Below are 23,239 nucleotides of genomic sequence, written 5' to 3' on the forward strand. Positions count from 1 at the left end.
TCTGGTCCAAACTTTACTCCCCCTCTCTTGTAATTAGCTTGGATAACAATAGCTAGGTTGCCATAGAGGATGGAGGCTTGTCTTGACAGCCGTGGTGTGGGTGGCTTAGATTTCCTATGATGCATCCTTTTGAAGCAGGGCTACTGCGTTTCCTTCTTCATCTGAAGAAAATCACATCTTTTGTGTGACATCATCCTCAACCCACCTGGCTCATCAAGAGATTACTCAGGCAGTTCCTTCTTCCCAAGAAGATGCTGCCCAATCAGCTGCCTCATTACTTTAGCCAATCAGCTGGCTCAGAGATGATGTCATGGTGTGAACTTGGCAGCCTGGTGGATGCTAAGTGGATCTTTTAGCATCACTCCCTGAACGGAAGCAAACGAGAAGCTGGGAGCGGCTGAACCAAGCATTGGACTTAAAAAGAGGTAAGTGCAGCAGGATTAAGAAAGGGTCCCATCAGGAACTGGGGATGGGCAAATGGAGGAAAGAGTAATTTTTCTACCAAATGTAGAAATGCTGTCTCAAGAGCTAGATTTTCAAAATGAGGAATGACAATAAGAGGCTAGATACAGACAAGACTCTGATGGTTAGGATCCATGAATATTACTCTTGGCTTTTGGAAACCAGCACTTAAGACTTTGGTTTCTTCTGGTCTTCCCATCCCATTCAGATCTTCAATTGCCTCTTTGCATATCTTACATATTAATGTCTGTTTTAGGACTTTCATAAACACATTCTGTCTTTCTCTCTTGCTTTCCTTTTATCAGTGACCTCATTCTTCCAACTCTGAACATTTAGTGCTTTTTTTTGTTTTCTTTCTGTGCTGACACTGAATATGTCATAAAAACAGATTTATTTTCTTTTTTCTCCCTTGTCTTCAAAGTCCCTTGTCCCTCCTCTTCCTTCTTAATACTTTCTTGTTTTAGATCATTGCATTTCTAACAATCCCCATACCAAGAAATAGCTGCTTCCTATTACTTGTTGTAATATGTTACTTCACATGTTTAGTGTTTAGTGTCCTGTGATGCCATATAAATCTGAAGCCCTTGGGATGTTGGGCTGAGAGAGATCAGTAATTTAATCAGCAACATTGTGGAAAACAGCTTCCAAACCTTGACAAGTAAAGTCTGGTGACATCTTAAAGACAAACATTTATATGACAGCAGCTTCCATGAAATAGAGTTCATTTAGAGACAATGCCCACATTCTATGTGAGGTTATATTTTAATCTTAAGTGCCACAAGTTTTCCTCAAAAGAAAAACATGGGTATTATCACAGGGACAAATAGGGTTGCTTTGGAGATCTTTTACATCTAGCCATTTTTGCTCTGGATGGAGGCATTTGTGTGTGTGTGTGTGTGTGGGGTGGGTGGGCAGTAGACAGTTACAGAATATTTCTTTCTTCCTCTTCACAGCTGTTTCTTCTCTTGCAAATTTGCAACCAACTCACCATGATCCAGACAATCTAACAATGGGCAAGGCTGCTTTTATGGCACAATGCTTTCAGAGGGCAGGAAAGAATAGTCAAGTTAATTGGATGTGTAATTCAGATTCCTGAAACATCCTGGCTTTCTCTCTTTTATTATTTCTTTGTTGATAGAAAGTTTCTTGCCTTCAACCGGGGCTACTTATTGCTGAAACTTCAGAAACCAGAGGAATGGCTGCATAAATCCCCTGTGGTCAAGGGGAGGGTTGCTTTAGTAGTTTTCTAAGCCTGCTCTTACCCAGCAAATCCAAGATTAATTTCACCCCGCCCCCCCTGAAAGCATTTGGACTTCTTTGTGTCTGTAAAAAGAAGTAAGATTTTTAAAAATAGGAATGGTCAAATTTAGTTTTGTTGGTAGATAACCTAGCAGATTTTTCCCCCCAAAGGGAGAATTGTAGAGTTTTTATAGTCTTCTAATATTGGTACAAAGTTAGCACTATTAATTTGGAAATGCTCTTTCTGTGACTTGTATAATGATTACATTCATACATAGCATCAACCCTGGTTTCCTTCGGTTAAATGTTAATATTCATTGGGTGAATCTTTCTATAGCAATTGTTTTAGTTTTTCCCCCTCTGCCTACTGCCCCCAATCCCAAAAAAATACCTCTGACTGCCTATGGACATCCACTGACCGTTCCAAAGCCTTTTGATTCCATTTCTGGCTGGAACTTTCCCAATTCATGATTCCCTTTTCACCCCAGATTTCGCTGATGCTGATCAGCCCACTTCTACTTTATGCTTTTCATATCTTGAAGGTGCTCTGATTTAGGATGAGGGGGCATCAGAGCTTGATATCGGTCAACCGTCAAAGGGATTTTCTTCCCAAGGACTCTGTTTTAATCATCATCAGACAACCTTGGCAAATGTGAAGCATTACAGTGATAAACCCTGGGATCATGTGCAGAGTGCTTTCCAAATAGCTCCAGGGCAGAAAAGAATGATTGGAAATGACAAGTGCACACATGGGATGCTTTGATTGGTATAGGTTTCCCAACAAGTCACGTGTTATCAAATGCAGGTGGACAGCAAATGTAATCTTACCTGCCTGCATTGAAATTCCTCCCATGTAGGTAAAAGCAATAAAATCAGATTTCTGTGGCATGAGGTAAGTAAACATAGCATGTTCAACAGCACCAAGCCTTTGCTCCCTTCTCCTTTCCTTTATATTTTCAGACAATGTCTTTGCTACAGGTAACCTCATGGCAGAAGAGCCATCTTCCTTCCCTCACTGCTTCCCTTCCTTTTGATTTCATTGGTGGTCTCCAAAGGAAGGCCAGCCCTCCATCTTTTTCTCCCTTCTACTCAGCTCTTCAAATGCCGAACAAAAACTGCAATTATTTGTCAGGCTTGGCAGAATCTTGCCTGAAAAAGGGAGAGATGCAAAGTTATTGGTAAAAATAGAAACAGAAATGTTTAAAGGAGAGAAAAAAGACATTCATACCTGTGTGATGAACCTGTGGTATATATTAGTAATGGTGGATTTTATATTTTTAGAAAAATAGGAATCAGTGAGCTTTTCTCTCTCTCTGTCTTTCTCTCCCACATCTGGAGATGAAGGCTGAGAGGCCTTTCCCACTTCCATGGCATTTATCTCAAATGGATGTGGGATGGAATAGTTACTGAAGGGGGAGCAACAGCTGTTTCTCTTTAATTTTTTAAAAATAATTTTTGTTTGGAAATCGATTCACTTCTTTATTACCCAATCCTGCGGTCCAGCCACCACAGCTCTTGAGAAGGTTCATACAACCACCAAATGAAAGAACAAAGTCAAAGATAAAAGAAAAGGCACAGAGCAAATTCAAAATAAAGACAAAGTAAAGGGAAATATTTAAGGGAAGGGAATAGTAGCGTAAAGATCTAAAAAGTACGAATGCAAGGTTGTTGGGTTAAAAAAAGAAAGAAATTGAAAAGATCACGATAAGGAAGAAATATATAGGATTTCACTTGACATTAAAAATGGTACAATGGAGATAGCAGGGTCCTTCTGGGTTATGTCTCTGTGTTTGGAAATATATGGGCATTTAGTTTCAGGAGGGTGAAAGGTGTCCGATAGTTAATGAAATAAGCCCATTTTGTACAGATGCAAAATGTCTGTAAGTTCTCCAGCTTGTCCTTTTTGGACAAGGCTGCAGTATCAGGTCCTTATCATGCCCTCTTCTTTCTCTTCCTGCCTGCTTTCAGCTGCTGTGAGCTCATCCCACATTATACAGTACAGGGCTGTGGCTTCCCCCTTCCTCCCTCCCTCCCTCCCTTATCGACCAAGCGACACAGCATGCCTGGTGGAGCTGTTGGAAAGACAGCAGTGTTTCAAAAGCCTAGGGCTCAATCGGTGGGTTTGCCTCCCAGCCAGCCCCACACCTCCCAAGCCAGCTTCTTGATCCAAGCACTTCCCCAGGAACCAAAGCAGGGGGGCTTAGCAATAAAAGGGATACCGATGAAGAGAGACTGTGGACAGATCACAGCCAAAGCTGCCGGTGAAAACGCTGAGCGCATGATCTCCTAACAAAGGAAAGAAGAATCGTGGATCTTGGGGACTGAATAATGTTCGCTAATAGGTCTTGGATGAAAAGGAAGGGGGCTGCTGCGACGACCCCATTTGTAGAAACAAGAGATTTCCTTTTCGTGAAAGAAGAAGAGCTTTTTTGAGGCTACTAGATAGGCAGGAGGAGGTGGGACAGAGACCGGGAGGCTTGGGATGCTGTCAGAGGAATGAAGTTTTGCATGAAGAACATGTCTTCCAAGTAGAGCAGCAGGGATTTTTCTGAGGTTGTGTGCAAAACTCCACTTTTTTCACCCGGAGGTATCTCCAGTCATATTCTAGAGGCTTAAGATTTAACAAGAGGACTTTTGGGTGTTGTATTTTTAAGCTTTTGTAATTCAAGCAGGTAAAAACAAAAATAAATAAATAAATTCATTTTTAAACTAGCATCAATCCTAAGAGGCACCCTTGTCTTTCTCAGTGTCATGGGCCCACTCCTGGGAGGTTATCATGGGGAGATGGGGAAGCAATTCTGAACATGTGCTTCCTCTCACAAGAACAATCCTTATTGGTTTTGGGAAATAAATACAGCATTGTTCCTATATTCAGGTCTAAAACTGACTTACACAATGTTTTTTGGGAGCAAGCAAGCAGTCCTGGAAATGCCCCCGCCCACTCCAGTTTAGCAAATTTGACTTTCTGAATTGATGAGCTAAAATGTAACCACCTTTTTTTTGGATCTCTACTTCTGTACTCCATTCTTTTGTACTTGCCCGCTGCAAATATTCTGCCCTCTACGACAGTAGCCCCCAACCTTTTGGGCACGAGGGACCATTTCCATGGAGAGAGGTTTTTCCGTGGACCGAAGGGGGCGTAGTTTTACATGCTGCCTGCATCCCATGGATTTTGCGTGGCTCCATTTCTGGCATGCCACGGACCGGAGGTTGGGAGCCCCTGCTCAAGGAGACTTAGCTGAGAATTCCAGGCAAATGGAATTCTTTCACAAATGGGATTACTAAAGTTTTTTTTTTTTTTGAAAGACTGAGAATTACATATCTTCTGATGGTTGAGAAAAAGCCGTCTAATAACAAGTAATGGTAAGTTTTTATTGTAGTTCTAGTTTTATTGTAGCCTTGTAGTTCAAAGCCCTTGAAATTCAAAGTCCAATTTATGTGTTGGTTTAAGAGTTCCTTTCCCAACCTACACTCCCTGTAAACTGGAAAGCTGCTTCTTCACTGCCGCAACCAATTGGGTCTTGTAATTAGTGAATGGGATGATCCTTATGGTTTCACAAAAGCTGGGTCAAATTAAATGAACAAAGAATGAATGTATGGAACACTGTTTTTTTTCCAGAGTTTCTTGTAGCAGCATTTGGAAGTGTCCATGAATATACGATCAAACTAGTCATTGCTGGAAGCAAGGCATTAGTCTACATCAGGGGGGTCAAACTCAAGCCACGTTAGGGCTCAGCACCATATCTGTATCCAGTGGGCTTTCTTTGCCAGCCCCTTTTCAAGATCTCTACAGATTTCTTAAAAGGCAGGCACTTAAATTGCTTCTGGGTGGAGCAGTTCCATCTGCTATTTCTTGTACTGAAAAAGTCCTATTGTTTGAGTTGCATTCCCCCACCCTCGGCTGTGAGAGCTGTGTTCCTGCACTGGAGTCACCCCAGACATGGTGCCAATGTGTTCCAAGACTGATTCAAACTCTCAAATGGCGCCGAGTCAGCATTGCTTAGTGTGCTTCTTTGACTTCTTTAAAATGATCTCTGCAACTGAATGAAATCCAGATACCTAATCTTGATAGTTCACATGAGTTTTATTGATTTACAGAATTTATATGGCTGCCTCTTGAACATAGCCATGGCTGGCTGATAAAAATTCAGAAAAATATATTATAAAGCCTCTAGTCACAAAATGGAAACAATATTAAAGTAACCATAACACAATAGCCAGGGCACCATTACAGACTCATGGCACAACTACACTTATATTGGCTCAATATCCCATCCAATCACCTGAAACATCACATGTCGGTCATTGCAGCCTTCCAGAAGGCCAAGAGTGTTGTGGTCCTCTGGATCTCAGCGGTCAGGCTACTCCATACCAAGTGTCACAACAGTAAAAGCGCATCTCCTAGGTCCCACCAGATAATATTGAGCAGAACGGACCTGGAATACCCAAATTCTGTTGTGCCTGGTGGGATGGACAGAAACCCTCAGAGAGAGGCGATCCTGCTTGTTATCTATCCCTTCTCTTCACCATGGACTCCCTTTAAATACCTTTTGTAGCCACAGGCTATGGCCACAGACCCCCAAGACTTAACTCAAGATTTAAATCACTTTCACCCTCATTTAAATCATAAAATTTCTTCAAGCCTTCAGGGACCCCCTATGACAGTGGTCGGCAACCTTAAACACTCAAAGAGCCACAAAGGTCCTAACCGGAAGTCCCCCGTTCAATTCTGGAGCCAACTGGAAGTTCAGTTCTCCTCCTAGCATGGTTTCCTTTTTCCTCTGCCAACCGGAAGTCCGGTTCCGCCACCATAGAGTCTCCTCCTAGAGTGGCATCCTTTTTCCTCTACCTGTCCTAACCGAAAGCCCTATCAATTGTGGAGCTTACCGGTGGCAGGGAGCCGCAGCAGAGGGATGAAAGAGCTACATGTGACTCCAGAGCCGCCGGTTGCTGACCCCTGCCTTATGATGAGATCATGGCCCCCCAGGGGTCTGTGGACCACAGGTTGAGAATCACTGATGTAGGGTTTAAACATGATAATTAGAACCTCGAATTGCCCCCAGAAGCATCCAGAGAACCATTTCAGCTGGCACAGTAGCGATGTAGCACAAGAGGACCTTGGTATACCTGGAACAGTGCATGCCACTGCATTCTGAACCAGCAGAAACTTCTGAGTGTTTTTCAAGGACAGACACTCCTAGAGGAGCAGCAGTCCAACTGGGAAGTGACCAAGGCGTGAGTGACTATGAGAGGGCCTCCAAGTCCATGAGTGGGTGCAGTTGCCACACAAGATGGATTTGTGCAAAAGTCCTTCCAGCCACAGTTGCCACTTCCTTTTTGATAGGAGCCACCAGTCCCTTGATGCACACTACCTTTATCAGGAGATGTGCTACCCTGGGAAGTCACTCTTGTTTTGCTCAGATGTTCTCCATCTAGACATTCATTGGCTCCAGACTCTGGTGATGAAATGATGACATGATAAAAGAAAGAGAAAACTACACTTCTGATGATTGAGGCTACAAGATCTGTGTCTAAACATATGCCAAAGGCATTTAATGCTACCTTTATGAGTGGTGCAGTGGCCTAGAGGTGGAGTTCTACCTCATAATCAGGAGACTGGGAGTTCGAGCCTAGGTAGAGGCAGATATTTCTCTCTCTGGACACACTGAGAATATAGCTGCTGAACAAAACTCCGCATTGGTGACAGGAAGGGTATCCGGCCAGTAAACACTCTGCTAGCTCCATTCAGTTGCCCACATTCCACCCCACAAGGGATTATGGGGTCATTAAAAGAAGATGATTTAAAGCTACCTTTATGAAATATGCTGTGTTTCTCCATGGAACAGAAAAAAGGATGATCTTCATTGGCCAAATAGGTAGAAATTAAAAGATTAAAGAGCCCTTTTTACACTTGACTTGTTGATCTTTAAATGCATCAAGTAACAACTAGGGAAACAAGTCACAAAGTTTTGAAATGCACGTAATTTTGGTCTGCATCTAAGAGTTGAAGATGTTTAGCACTTCCACATCAAAAGCCCTGCATTTATGGGTCCTGTGTCTTTGTGGCCATACCTCAACTAGAGGTTATCAGTTAGTGAAACTTAATCTTAGCAACTTGTGGACTTCAACAGCTTCAAATGCTGCTGGAGGAATTCTGGGTGTTGGAAAACATGAAGTTAAACTATTCATATTCTAGCAGACCAATACTGGACCATTTCACAATATATTATACTAGACTAAAATAGGATTGGGTCTTTTGTTCAGGGGTGAAATGTAAAATTTGTTACTACCGGTTCTGTGGGCATGGCTTGGTGGGGGGGTAATGTGACTGGGTGGGCATGGCCACTTTTTTTTTTAACTTTTAAAAGCATTTTTTCTACAACCTCTTCGGCCCAGCTGAGTTGCCTGATCCTCAGAACCCTTTAAAAGCATTTTTTTACAACTTCTTCAGCCGAAGAGGTTGTAGAAAAAATGCTTTTAAAAGGTTCTGACGATCCCAGCTGAGCCGTGGGATCATCAGAGGCTTTTTTCTTTTACTTTTAAAAGCATTTTTTTTGGCCAAAGAAAAAATGCTTTTAAAAGTTAACAAAAAACAACCTCTGATGATCGCACGGCTCAGCTGGGCATTGGCCGGGGGGGGGCAGGGATTTTTGCTACCGGTTCTCCGAACAACCCGCCGCCATCGCTACTGGATCGGGCGATCCGGTCCAAACCGGGAGCATTTCACCCCTGCCTTTGTTGTTCAGAGTTAAAATAAGGAATCTATGTTTAAATGTAACATAGGAAAATTGGGGAGATGATATAGAGCTGGACTGAATCTAATGCCTGCTGGAAGGATTGTGAAGCTGCTGGGATGAACAGCTTGAGATCTAGTTCTAGGCTAGGACACAGTTCTAGGCTGCATAAACAGAGGGATAGATTCAAGATCACGTGGCATGTTAATACCACTTTATAATGCCTTGGTAAGGCATCCAGTTTTGGTTGCCACAATGTAAAAAAGATGTAGAGACTCTAGAAAGAGTGCAGAGAAGAGCAACAAAGATGATTAGGGGACTGAAGGCTAAAACATATGAAGAACGGTTGCAGGAACTGGGTATGTCTAGTTTAATGAAAAGAAGGACTAGGGTGACCTTTTTTTAAAAAATTTGAATTTATATCCCGCCCTTCTCCGAAGACTCAACGCGGCTTACAATGTGTTAAGCAATAGTCTTCATCCATTTGTATATTATATACAAAGTCAACTTAATTGCCCCCAACAATCTGGGTCCTCATTTTACCTACCTTATAAAGGATGGAAGGCTGAGTCAACCTTGGGCCTGGTGGGACTTGAACTTGCAGTAATTGCAAGCAGCTGTGTTTATAACAGACAGACTTAGTCCGTTGAGCCACCAGAGGCATGATAGCAATATTCCAATATCTCAGGGGTTACCACAAAGAAGAGGGAATCAAACTATTCTCCAAAGCACCTGAAGGCAGGACAAGAAGCAATGGATGGAAACTAATCAAGGAGAGAAGCAACTTAGAACTAAGGAGAAATTTCCTGACAGTTAGAACAATTAATCAGTGGAACAACTTGCCTCCAGAAGTTGTGGATGCTCCAACACTGAAAGTTTTTAAGAAGATGTTGGATAACCATTTATCTGAAGTGGCGTAGCGTTTCCTGCCTGGGCAGGGGGTTGGACTAGAAGACCTCCAAGGTCCCTTTTAACTCTTCTCTTCTCTTCTCTTCTCTTCTCTTCTCTTCTCTTCTCTTCTCTTCTCTTTGAGGGAAATTCCTTTTTGAGCATGTGACCTGTAGTGTCTTGCATATTGCATCCCCTTGCAAATCCCATCTCTTGTTTCCTTAAGAAGCAGATTGAAATTCACTCATGTGTCGCTTTGTCTTTTGTTTGTCTCCTCAGGTTGCTGGTAGCCTCTTCTCCACCGGTTGTGATCTTCTCCCCCGACAGCCACCAAAGCAGCAGGATACTAAGAACAGCAGAAACCATGACACTGGCAGGTATGGGAATGCTCCCTTTTCAGGGCTTTCCTCCATTGGCCTTTGAACATAGTATAAACATCCCCAAATAACATCTTTACTCTGCTATATCCTTATAATGTTGCCATATGTCACTCTTAGTTGTGTAGGTGTTACAGTAGCATGACCTTACAGTAGGGTAACCCTTTAGACCAGGGGTCTCCAACTTTGGTCCCTTTAAGACTTGTGGACTTCAACTCCCAGAATTCCTCAGCCAGGCTTAGGAATTCTGGGAGTTGAAGTCCACAAGCCTTAAAGTTGCCAAGGTTGGAGACCCCTGCTTTAGACTGACTTCAATGCCCATGCTTTCAGTGGCACAGGAAAATGGGGTAAGCTCAGTGCTCTTGGCCAGTTAAGGCTTGTTTTGGCACCTCTCTTCCATCTCTGGTTTTTCTTCTATATTATTATCTCCCCTCTTTTCCCTGTAGGAATACTGTAGCTCGGGATTGTGATTATTGGGCTTTTGCACGACTATTGGCCAGTGCCAAAGCCAGGTTGAGTCATTTTCCTAAGCCTACTGGACAGCCATTCAGTAGACTTACTGGATCAGCAAAGACAACCATCCTTTTTGGCTTTTCCAGGCTAAACGATGTACCATATAACAGGGAAAGTTGCTACCTTTGCAACCACATGGCCATCCTACCTCTGCAGTGTTTGTGGGACTGGAGGAAGGTTTCCCACTGGATTTGGGAAACAGGATAGGGACAGCAGATTTCACATGGATGCAGTTTTCTGTTATCAGCTAATAACTAAATTGAGCAGTTGGGAAATTTAAGAATAATTCCTATGAGAGAAAATGGCTCTGTTTACACACTGTGCCCACACAAAGGACCATTAATCTAATGAATAGAGTAGAGTAGAGTAGAGTAGAGTAGAGTAGAATAGAGTAAGTTGAGTAGAGTAGAGTAGAGTAGAGTAGAGTAGAATAGAATACTATAGGCATACATTAAAATGAAATTTTGTTGCATATACCTCTCAAAGGGTCACCACCTCCAATATACAGTAAATAAATATGACAACATAAACAAGAAACAACAAACAAATAAAAAATTATGCATATACCCACATATATTATATGACACAGAGAAACAACATAGCCTAGTAGGATGTATACATGTACATGGCGAGAAAAACGAATCTTGTGAGTTTACCGGACTGGTGGCATAGAGAACAAAGCTGTTACAGAACCTGGTAGTCCTGCTAGAAATACTTCAAAACCTCCTCCCAGAGGGGAGCAACAGAAAATGACCATAAAGTAGGTGTGTGGGGTCTCTGACAACGCTTTGAGTTCTAAGCATATAGTGCTTATAAGCAGTAATCTTCTCGGCTGTCCTTACCACTCTCGGTGTGGACATTCTATCTGAGGCACTGCTACCATCAAACCAAACAGTGGTGCAGCTTGTTAAAGTGGTGCAATTGTGCTTCTATAAAAAGTGACTAGGACAGAAGAAGAAGGAATGTGCTCTCCTAATCTTGAAGTTACTTGAAGATGCATGGACTTTAGTTCCCAATATTTCCCAACCAGCCACTGCACTAAACTAATCAGAGAGCAATTAGATTGACACTAGCTGGCAGCAAAGAATTCTATTTTTCTGTATCTTTTAAAAAAACTTTCATTGAGAAATTGTCTCGATAGAGAAATTCTCCCATTTCTCCTACAAGTTCTTACTTAATTTGCTGCTGGCAAATTTGCTTCTGCAAATCCTTGCAAAGGAAAAGAGAACCCTAGCGACATTCTCACAGCTGGAGTACAGTGCTCATGCACTAGTTTAGTTGTAAAGTGGCCAAAAAAGGAGACGGCATATGTGAGTGTTGTGTCTTTCACTTTTCCATACTCACATCAGAGATCTGCTGTCTCCCTGGCTTCCCATGCTTTAGTTAAATCCCCAAGGAAGATATCAAGAATAAATTTTTCCCATGGGATATTTTAGCAGTAATGAAATTGGCATAGCTCAGATGAAATGAAGAAATCATTCAGGGATTTTTTTCTCCTCACATGCCTAGAGGAATTCAGATCAATCATCTATTTCATTTCTCTCCTTGCAAATTTAACTGGAAATTTGCTGAAGTTTAGCTAGAAAACTCCAGCTGAATTTTAGCTGGAAAACTTTTAAAGACCATGCATTGTCATCCTTCAATCTCAAAAGACTATGGTATTGTGCTCTGGAAAGAGGTCCTAAAAGAGCATCTAGTGTGACTAAAAAGGCCAATTCGAGAGTGGCAATCCCTTCCACACTGAGGGCAGATACATTCTGTCCCCTGCCCAGCCCCCAGATTTCACTGGTTCCAGGACTGGCTCTTTGCCTCAGCCTGCCAAACAAACGTCTCTTTGAATCGGAGAAGGCCATGCTGCATCTTTAGCCTCCAAGCTGAACAATCAGAGGTCAAGGCTTTCCAGTTGTTAATGTCCATTCCCAGGGCCCTTAGTTCCTTCTTGCAGATGTCCTTATATCGCAGCTGCAGTCTCCCTCTGAGGCGCTTTCCCTACACTAATTCTCCATAGGAGATCTTTTGGAATCCGATCATCAGCCATTCTCAGGACATGCCCAAGCCAGCGTAGACGTCACTGTTTCAATAGTGTATACATGCTAGAAATTCCAGCACGTTCCAAGACTGCACTATTTGGAACTTTGTCATGCCAGGTAATGCCAAGAATACGTCAGAGACAGTGCATATGAAAGGTGTTCAACTTTCTCTCCTGCCGTACGTAAAGGGTCCAAGACTCACTGCAGTACAAGAGTGTGCTCAGGACGCAGGCTCTATAGACCTGAATCTTTGTATGTTCCGTCAGCTTCTTATTATGCCATACTCTCTTTGCAAGTCTGGAAAATGTGGTGGCTGCTTTACCAATACGTTTATTTACCTTCTAAATACCATGGGGCACCAAATCAGTGGTGGGCTGCTGCTGGTTTGGACTGGTTCGGGTGAACCGATAGTTCCAACGATGATCTGGCCCCACTCCCCTGCCCCTGCCCTATTCTGTCCTATATTTCCTTCTTTCTGGATCAGCTGATTCGCGTGGCACAATTGATTTCCACGCCTCCGCTGTTCTACTTACCGGGGCTGCCTAAGAAAGCAACTGAGCTTCAAATTGCTGTATTTTGAACTCTGCGCGCAAGGTATTAGGCGTGCATGCATAGAATGCATGCATAGAATGCAACAGGACCGGTTGTTAAACTGGTTGCAGCCCACCACTGCACCAAATTAACTAATTGATTTGCCTATTGTCTATATGGGTGCCTATTTCCTGTCTTTCCCCAGTTCCAGAACTTCCTTTTGAGATGCAATCACCAGATGTAGACACACAGCATTTCAAGTGCAACTGTACTATGAATTTGTATAAAAGCACTAGCAGAACTCAGCATCTGAGAATGAAAGCCAATAGCAGCTCTTCCTCTCCCCCCCCCCCGCCTCCTCCATCCCTTTCCATATCTGCCATGAGATACGCAAGGAAGGTGGGGGGGATCCCACAGGCCAGGAGCAAATGCCAGGGAAATTGCTAATAAAGCCTCCTTTTTTGTAAATTGTGTTTTAATGTTCTTGTTTCACACAGCCTACAAAGAAAAAATGAAAGAGCTCCCCCTGGTGTCCCTCTTCTGTTCCTGCTTTCTCTCAGATCCCTTAAATAAACCGTCGTATAAATATGAAGGTAAGTGGAAACTAATATTCTTGTTAAGAAAGCTATTATTATTATTATTTGTGTGTGTGTATGTGGCAAAAACAGCTAAGCTAACCAACTTTCATGTAGATCTAGTACAGATGCTAGATTTCTAGCTGAGCCAATAAAGTGAGCTGTGTGAATTCAGTCTTTAAGAAGAAATATGTGACTGCTTCATTTTTATCTCTGGCTCAGTGTCATTTGCCAGCATGATGGAAGAATAGGCACCAAAGAAGGGATTTTGCAGACACTGATTTCCAGACTTGGAAACTTTTTCCTTTCATACCTACTTCTTTGCTGATAAATCCCACCATGTCTGTACCAAAGGACCTCAGTATTGCAAGAAAATTTCGGATCCCCTGAGAGATATAGATTTCCAGTAGTTTTCCCTGTGACCTAGAGTAATTCTGCCCATTTCTAGTTTAACTGCTTCTTGGCATACTGATTCTTCAGCTTTTCTCCCCCTTTTGTTTAGTAGACACTGTAGACCTGACCTGGTGTGTCATATCTGACATGGAGGTCATCGAACTCAACAAGCGCACCTCAGGACAATCCTTTGAGGTTATCCTTAAGCCACCGTCCTTCGATGGAATCCCTGAATTCAATGCCTCCCTGCCTCGGCGGCGTGACCCTTCATTGGAGGAGATCCAGAAGAAGTTAGAAGCTGCTGAGGAACGACGTAAGGTGAGAAATAGTTTGCACCTGCATGATATCCACAGTGCGGTTAAGAAATTTAATATTAGCAGGCTGCCTCTTTGGATAGTAAAGCATATTATCACTCATTCAAAATCCATTGAACTAACTGTCCTGTTTTGAGGATTCTCCCTGTCATTCTGCAGAGTAAGGGCTTTAATCTTTGCCTTTCCCAATGGCATCAACCATGGTAAATAGTTTAGACATTGTAGAGGACAATTTGGTTATGTGAACAAACGCCCACTCTTTTTAATGCCAGGAAAAGTGTGAAGTGTTGTGCTAGAAAAATAAAGATTGTTCTCAGGATTACATCAGATTACTCCAGAAAAAAAAAAGCTCCCCTGTTTGGATGCCTCCAGAATGATGGACATCAATTTCTAGAATTCTTCACAGAGATGTACTGGTTGGGAATTGTGGAACTAAGCCCAACACCTGGAAGGGTCCCAAGCTGGGGAAGTTTGCTCTAGAAGAAATATATAGTTGCTAATTTCCTGTGTTCTAACTAAACATTACAATGAATTTGGACTCCCCGGCTGAGTTCACTCAATGTATTAGCTGGATCAGGTAAGGGCTTAGTGCTTCCATTAATAGAATGTGCAAAAACTGACTAATTTTAATCTTGGTTAGATGATCCCCCCCCCCAATAAAGTGTTGTATTAACCCAGGTTCTTTGGTTAGTTTAGGGTTCAATATATTGTCCCTCTGTGAAGGAGATGGGAAGTTCCAAAATGTGAAAAACAAATTTTTGCAAACCAGATTAAGTATCTTGTACAAATTCAGCCTCTCTCTTAATTGATATTATTCATATGCCTGTTTTATTACAGTTGAGATATTTAAGCATTTGCTAAATCTACCTATTGAAAAGTTACCCTGTGATGGGCTAAGAAAGAGTAATTGGACTGAAAGCTTCCAGTGAGGCCTGTGGCTGATTATGGACTTGGCTCTAGGTTTCCCTGCTCCTAGTTCAGTGCCTTAATCTCTCCAGCTTGGCAAATGACAAATGAATGTCATTCATGGGTGAAGTGTAAAAGAAATAATTCCATTTGTTCATAACATGCAATACAGTTCAGTCTTGTAAATAAGCATAATAACTGAAGTCTTAGGCACATGCTTTACATAAATGTATATAGAGGGGAGCCATTCTTAGCTTCTCCTATGAACAATGAGGAGGAAGGGAATTCAAGCAAAATGTTAGCTAGCTCTTCAACTGCTTACAAAGCAGTTCTATGGAATGGGCTGATCTCAGGAAGAAAGAAATTAGCCCTTACAAATTATTGATAATCCATTAGGAGGCATTATTCATTCATCCTTGTTCCTGCCTGACCTTGATAGGTAGCCATGAATAGCTTCTGGACCACAACTGTGGGGCAAAGAAATGAATGAATTCCTTTTCTTGGCTCAGCTTAGATCCCTAGTTAACTCTTTCGCTGTCCCCTTGATCTTAAGAAGTGATCTTATCTACTCTTTTCCTCTTGGAAATGCTTTAGGAAACATTTTGTTAGAGCCCTGGGTTCCTTGTTTGCTTCCAATATATCTACTGTTTAGGCTGGAAATCACATTCAGCTTTATTTTATTTTATTTATTTATTTATTTATTTAATCGTATTTTTATACCGCCCTATCTCCCAAGGGACTCAGGGCGGTTTACAGCCAGATAAAAAACATACATATAAATACAAAATAAAACATCACTTAAAAAACTTATTAAATAAGGCCGAATATTTAAAAATAGCAATAAAAGTAATAAAACCCCATTAAAACCAAATTCAAAATTTAAAATTCTAGTCCAGTCCTGCGCAAATAAATAGATGTGTCTTAAGCTTTACACATTTGAAGTTTGGAATGACTTCCCAAGAGAGGGGCTTTTCTATGGTAGCTTTGTTAAGTCACAGGAGGCTTCTCAGTTTACTGTCAACAGGCATTTTTTTTTTTTATAAAAAGTTTTATTTTTACAATCATATCAAATAATTCATCCAATGTACAGTTATATACAATTAGTCGGGCTTGCCCAGTCACCACCACCCTTTTTAACACTCTTCCCTCTTCTACCTTCTTTTACTTTCCAAACCTTCCTCTCCTTCTCTTATCTACATCCGCTCCTCCCTCCACCCTACACCTTCCTTCTCCCTCTACTATCCCTCTTCCTTCCTCTTCTCCTCTTTCCTACCTCCTACTCTCTCTTTTCTCCCTCCTCACCGTTCTAAAATGGTAACTATGCAGACCCGACCCTACATTAATTATATTTCTTCAGTAATCCCTGTACATTAACCATCACTCCATCTCTACCAAACCCCCCCCAATTCCCCTCCCCCTTACCCCCCACCCCGACTTCCCAGAACAAAATGCAGGGTATCAAAACTAACAATCATAATCCAAAATAATTCCTAAATTATAATCTCTAGTCACACCACACTTAGTCACACTCTCAATTCCCCTCTCCTTCAAAAATATATCTAATACAAAATATTTCCTAAATTTACTCATATGCTATTCGATATTTTTTTATCTGATACTTATTTTGAATATAATCAATCCACATTTTCCATTCTAAAATATATTTTTCTAGTGTATAGTCTTTCAAGTAAGCGGAGATTTTTGTCATCTCTGCCAGATTTGATACTTTGAGTGTCCATTCTTCGATTGTAGGTAATTCTTTCTTCCAATACTGAGCAATCAAAAGTCTTGCGACTGTTATTAAGTTCAAAATCAATTTAGTCTCTATAGCTGTATAGTCCATAATTATTCCTAGTAGAAAGAACTGCGGAGTAAACTTAATCTTCTTTTTCAAAATATTCTGCATGATCCACCATACTTTAATCCAAATGGTAATAAGTAGCATCTTCACAATCGCATCTCCAACATTTAGCAAGATCTAATATGTGTTTCTTGTAAACAAGTAATGTCATTTTTAAATTGTTTCAAATAATGAAATACTTTCCTTCTCTTCATGTGAATTCAGGCCATTAACATTCCAAGATAATAGTTTAATTGCCATTATCGGCCAAAGGAAACTTTTGGAACACCAGCCGCAGATCACATTTTACTTTAGGCCTTGCTCCTCCCACTGTTTCCATTGTAGTAGTTGCCAGTTGTTGTTGTGCCTTCATCTCTTGTTCCTTGCGCTTAGCAGCAGCTCTTGTCAGCCTTTGTTCTTTTGAATCTAAACCCGTCGTAGGTATTTCCAACACTTGTAATAAATCTTCTTCCATCACAATCTGTTCTTGTACCTGCTTCACTTCTCTTCCTTCACTTCAGCCTCCTTCTTCTAGCTTCCAATGGGGGAAGACTTCCAACTTTTAATACCTCAACATAAAATTCTCTTGCTTTTCCAACTGTATTGAAACGATGTACTTTCCCTGCATAATATACTATTATACCAGTTGGAATATCCCATCTATATTCAATCTGATGTTTTTTAAGTTCATTCACCAGGAAGGCAAATTCCTTCCTAGCCCTTAACATTTTTGGTGGAATTTCCTTTAATATCAAAATATCTTGACCAGCAATCTGAATCTTCTCCCCCTTATATGAAGCTTGCAAAATCTGATTTCTCACTGTTCTGTTTGTAAAATAAATAACAACATCCCTTGGCAACTTTTTTTGCCTTGCTATCCAAGAATTCACACGATATATTTTTTCAATTTGATAAGCCACATCTGCTGGACGAGCTGCTAATATCTCAGCAAATACTTCAGAAAAAAATTCCCTTAAATTCTCTTCCTTATTTTCTTTCAAACCTCGAATTCTAAGAGCAAATTCCATATTTCTATATTGTATCAAAACTATTTCATCCTCTGTTTTTTCCATTTTACTTTGAAATTCATCCATTTTATTTTCTAATTTTAAATTATGTTGCTTAATTTCTTCAACCTCCTCTTCCAATAAAATCACATTCGTTGCCAAACTTCGTACTGCCATTACAAATCCTTCTTTAACTTCTTTATTTCCCACTTGAATTTCTGATATCTGCTCTTTCATTTCAGACATCTCATCAGTTATTACTTTAAATTTTTCTTCTATAAAGCCTTTTAAGTTCTCTTGTAACGCCTCTAAATTCAATGTTCTAGTCTCTGCTGTATGAGCTGGAGAGGCACCAGCTGATAAAGTTCCAGAGCTCTTTGTTACAGTAGACTTTAATTGTTTGGCTGCCATCTTCTATAAAATTATTTATTTATTTATTTCCAACTTAATATTCACTTTAAATCTTCTTAACCTCTAAGAAACACAGTCTTTTAAAGCAGTATTTAAAAATCTCCCCTAGATTCTATCAGCAGGCAGCAAAGAGTTAAAGAGTAAAGCAGCAAGTAACATGCAAATTACCAACTGCAGACAAACGCTGAAAGTATCACTTTCGCTTTCCACTCGTTAACTTGTTAACAATTCGCCTCCATTTTTTTACTGTTTTCAAGCTTGTTACAAGGTATCGGGGAATCGGCTTGGCTACTTGCATAAAGTTCTCCCACTGCTCTGTCCGGTATAATCCTTTATTGTCCAAAATAAATCTCGGCGTTTGGTCGTGGTGATTGGTTCCGCCAAAGCAGAAGAATCCTCGGATCTGGAGCACTTCGGGTTACTGGAGGGAACTTAACCCTTCAAACCCCTTTTTTCTCAGGGGCTTTAGGGAAATTCAACCTCTGCCCTCAGCTCACCCCTTCTCCTTCTCCCGAAGAGGGGGTTTTCCGAACCGCTGGACAGCAGATTTAAGCTGTCCTAGCGATTCCACATAATCCAGAGGTTGGTGATCGTAAAGATCACCGCCATCACCTACGGTGCCAAACCGGAAGTCCTGTCAACAGGCATTTTTGACAACCCCACTCTCAACAAAGCATAATGTAATGTTCCCCTGTAAAGACAGGCCTTGTTTGGATCATCGTGAATGAAACCAGAGGTGATCAAGTCACTCTCCTGAAAACCAGAAGTGGGTCTGAGCAAGTTCTGACAAGTTCTGGAGAACCGGTAGCGGAAATTTTGAGTAGTTCAGAGAACTGATAGTAAAAATTCTGACTGGCCCCGCCCCCATCTATTCTCTGCCTCCTGAGTCCCAGCTGATCAGGAGGAAATGGGGGTTTTGCAGTAACCTTCTCCCAGGAGTGGGGTGGGAATGGAGATTTTACATTATCTTTCCCCTGCCATGCCCACCAAGCCACGCCCACCAAGCCACACCCACAGAACCAGTAGTAAAAAAATTTAAAACCCACCACTGCTGAAAACTGAGTAGAAAAATCTATTTGCCCAAAGGAGAAATGGCCAAAATAAATTAAAATATTTATATCTGGGTTTCTTTGACTGATAAACCCCTCTGTGTCTCTTTGTTACCCATGTAACACATGTGACATGTGGTCAGTATGTTCAGATAGCAATAAATAAACCTCTCTTTTGCCAGCATCTAGGTGTAGCTTTATTTGACAAGACACAGGCAAATAATACCTTCAAGTATCTTTCCCTGAAAACTTTTGCAAGATTACATAAGCATAGAATTTATAAGGAAAAGGACAAGAACAGGAAAAGTTTCAAGTATGTAAGGCACAGAGGTGGGTTTCAGCAGGTTTTGACCAATTCTGGAGAACCGGTAGCGCAAATTTTGAGTAGTTCAGAGAACAGGTAGTAAAAATTCTGACTGGCCCCGCCCCCATCTATTCTCTGCCTCCCAAGTCCCAGCTGATCAGAAGGAAATGGGGATTTTGCAGTAACCTTTCCCTGGATTGGGGAGGGAATGGAGATTTTACAGTATCCTTCCCCTGCCACGCCCACCAAGCCGTGCCCACCAAGCCACACCCACAGAACTTGTAGTAAAAAATTTTGAAACCCACCACTGGTAAGGCAGAAATATAAATATATAAGGGAACTGTAGACGAATGACAAATTAAAGTTTGGATTTCAGAGAAGAATCAAATATAGGGCCAAACTTAACCCACGACACCAAGTTTGCAATGGCTTCCTCAGCCATCTTTGTTATATTTTTGGCACTGGGCAAAGGCATTCTTCTTCTTCCAGGCTTTTAATCATGATGGTGGCCATGAAGGCGTGATCAAAGCCCTGCCTATTTTATATGCATTGCAGCTGGGACTTAGATCATGGATGCCATCTTAACTTTTTTGATCATTTCTTGTGGGGATTCTTGATAGTGCTTTAAAGTAGGTTTCTGTTTGAATTACTTTGTAAACCACTTTGAGATTTGTTTTAAAAATGTACAAATAAAACATGCAGATATTTAGTGTAAATGAATCGGGTGCCATGGTTTGCCACTGATTTCTAGTAGGAGCTGAAAAAAATGAGGTTCTTTCAGATCTAGCTTTCACATAGACTTGCTATATTGACAGAAGCAGAAAACAAAACTCTGGGCAGATTCTCTTAAAAAAAAACTAGGGGAAGCAATCCATCCCAAGTGTTATCATGAGGCCATGGACAATATTTTTTTTAAAATAATGCTATGCTGCTGTGAATAGGTTACTTGTTTTTGCACTACGTGATCTTTGAAAGGTCATATCTGATTCATCTCATTGCAATTACCTGACATTTTACAAATTAAAAGCCAGGCCAGCCTGTCTGAGCTGCTGGTTAATAGTCTTCTATAAAGTAGCCCTTAGGATACATAGAGGGAAGTGAGATCCTGACCTGCAAGGGAAACTGGTATAAGTTAAATTGAAAGATTTTGTCTTATCAGTGTTACTTTGACCAAAGAGAAGAAGACTTGGGATATAAAAAAATCTGCATATGTAACACTAAACAGGTTTTCCTGCTGTATTTAAGCATTCAGCAGATGAAAGAAGACTTCCCAAATGTATCTTGATAAACACAGATTACAAAAAAGAAATATGGTTGGAAAATTGAGATTGACAAATGTCAAAATCCCTATAAGGCAATTGGAAATCCGTCTTCTTAGCCATCTATCAATTTAGCTATGTACTGTTGGACTACAGTTCACATAATCCTAAAACACCATAGTCAGGTTGGACGAAAGATTTTAGAAAAGGAAAAGAAGGAAATAGCAATACAACATTTGGGAATGCTATCTATCCCCAATTTTAAACCAGGTAAAATAGAAAGTTTCTTATAAAAGGGATGATGCATACTTCACACATATATATTGATATTCATGCCATGACATATTCCAGCTGTGTTCATCTATTGTTGCAAAGCTCCTAGCAATAAACATTCCCAATTCTGTTTTTGGGCCAGGGCAGGAGGCAACGGTGCAGATCTTAGCCAATTCTGAAATACACAGTAGACAGACTACTGAAACCCACTACTGATCTTTGACTTTTTAACAGATTGTCTTTGTATCATCAGTCATTTAGGTGTTGGAATTCCTTCCTTTATCAAGTCATCAGATCCAATCTTGTTGTCAGTGCAAAATAGCCCAGTAAAGCATAGATTTTATTAGCTGAGTTTTATTTGGAGCCTATTGTATCTCATCTAGGATCTGCTGCATTGTCCTTCGGCCAATGCACCCTATATATGTATATCATTCTCATATTATTCTATGGGTACAGTACCAGGAAGCAGAACTCCTGAAGCATTTGGCAGGAAAACGGGAACATGAACGGGAGGTCATCCAGAAAGCCATTGAGGAGAACAACAATTTCATCAAAACTGCCAAGGAGAGGCTGATACAGAAAATGGAGTCCAACAAGGAGAACCGAGAGGCACATTTAGCTGCTATGTTGGAACGTCTTCAGGAGAAGGTGAGCGGTCAGCACTAGTAAGGATGGAGATGGGAGGTGTGAGTTGCACTGGATCAGAATCCAGTAATTGTGTTTTTATGGTAGCCAACTAGATGTCTCTGATAGTCATGGCCTTATTTTTCTTTTATGGTTATTGATATCCAGAGATATGCAGCTTCTCAAGAAGATTAATGGAAGCCATGTGAGTCCTTTGCATGAGCAGCATGGTGGCCTAGAGATGGAGCTCTCACCTCACAATCAGGAGGCTATGAGTTTGATCCTAGCAATAGATATACTCCCTGGGCGCAGAGAAAATATCTGCTGTGAGCTCTGCATAGGTGTCAGGAAGGGCATTCTGCTAGTAAACACTCAACTCCTTTCAATCACCCCGACTCCACCCCAATGCAAAGGATTACAGGGTAGTTAAAAGGAAAAAAATTGGAGTCTTATACATGAATTTGCCTATCCCACTAAATTAATGACTCTAGCCACATCTTGTGATGTCTTTTTTTTTTTAAGGATAAACATGCTGAGGAGGTCCGGAAGAACAAGGAATTAAAGGAAGAGGCCTCAAGGTAAAGAGGCCCTCAGGCAGATAACAATTTGGACTGACAGCTCCAAGGAAAGATGGCAGCAGGCGGCAGTACATGGTGGAGGCTGCCTTAATGCAAAGTGTTGACTGAGGAACTGGGATTGTCCTCTGCTTTCGTTGTTTGTGAATGTAAAGAATTGATGGGAGAAGCCATCTCGTGTGTTTCAGGGAGGGAGGGGGACATAAGGGGAAAAGGAAGTTGTGAAGAAGAAATGTGCGTATCTGGGGAGGGAAGAGGGTGGGCATGGATGAGAAGACACCCCCCAAACAATGAGACAGTTTGTTTTTTGTTCCCACATGGGTCCTTCATTCTGAAGGTGGAATCCAACTACTGGAGGGGTGGTAAGAATACCAATTTTGGAGGGAAGTATCCAAGAAGGGGTGAGGGGTGGGCGGGACAATGAAGAAGGAAAGATAATCTAATTTGGTGATGAGCCCAGAGCAAGCAGAGGAAGTAAAATCACCTCTGGGGTGAGTGTTGTCTTGTGTGTTTTGCCATTGTTAGTCCCCCGTGTGATAAAAACAGTCCTCGTCTCTGTGTCCCTTTGTAACTTTCCATCGTGTCTCTTAACTCCAAGGTATTACAAGCCTGGTATTGCTTAACTAAAAGTGGCCGGGGTGCTGATTTTGATCCCACAGGCCTCTGTTTTAAAAATAACTGTAACAATAAATGCCTTTTGCCAGAGATTCACCATGGTCAGCTATGGATATAATTTCCCCGGCTTTTCCATTCAGACCTGTCGTGGAGAACCAGGTTCTTTGAAGGATTACTTATTTATTTATTTATTTATTTATTTATTTATTTATTTATTTATTTATTTATTTATTGTTTCAATTTCTATACCGCCCTTCTCCCAAAGGACTCAGGGCGGTTTACAGCCAAAGTAAAGACAGTTAGTACAATTTTAAAGACCA

The 23,239-nt window shown here is 41.2% G+C and overlaps 1 protein-coding gene across 2 annotated transcripts; it reads left to right on the plus strand.

The window, feature by feature from the left end:
• The first annotated feature begins 370 nt into the window (after nt 1-370).
• STMN4 (stathmin 4) lies at nt 371-22,494 on the plus strand. Of its 2 annotated transcripts, none has more exons than XM_058164739.1 (6): nt 371-425; nt 9,603-9,700; nt 13,272-13,367; nt 13,852-14,060; nt 21,562-21,753; nt 22,252-22,494. In XM_058164739.1, the coding sequence occupies exons 2-6, from the start codon at nt 9,688-9,690 to the stop codon at nt 22,309-22,311; spliced, it is 570 nt and encodes a 189-aa protein (XP_058020722.1). In that variant the 5' UTR covers nt 371-425; nt 9,603-9,687; the 3' UTR covers nt 22,312-22,494. The 2 variants fall into 2 exon arrangements, with proteins under 2 accessions (XP_058020722.1, XP_058020723.1); XM_058164740.1 differs by having other exon boundaries at nt 13,855-14,060.
• The last annotated feature ends 745 nt before the right edge of the window (nt 22,495-23,239 follow it).

This window comes from Ahaetulla prasina, chromosome 1, assembly GCF_028640845.1.
Source record: "Ahaetulla prasina isolate Xishuangbanna chromosome 1, ASM2864084v1, whole genome shotgun sequence".
NCBI classification, from domain to species: domain Eukaryota; kingdom Metazoa; phylum Chordata; class Lepidosauria; order Squamata; family Colubridae; genus Ahaetulla; species Ahaetulla prasina.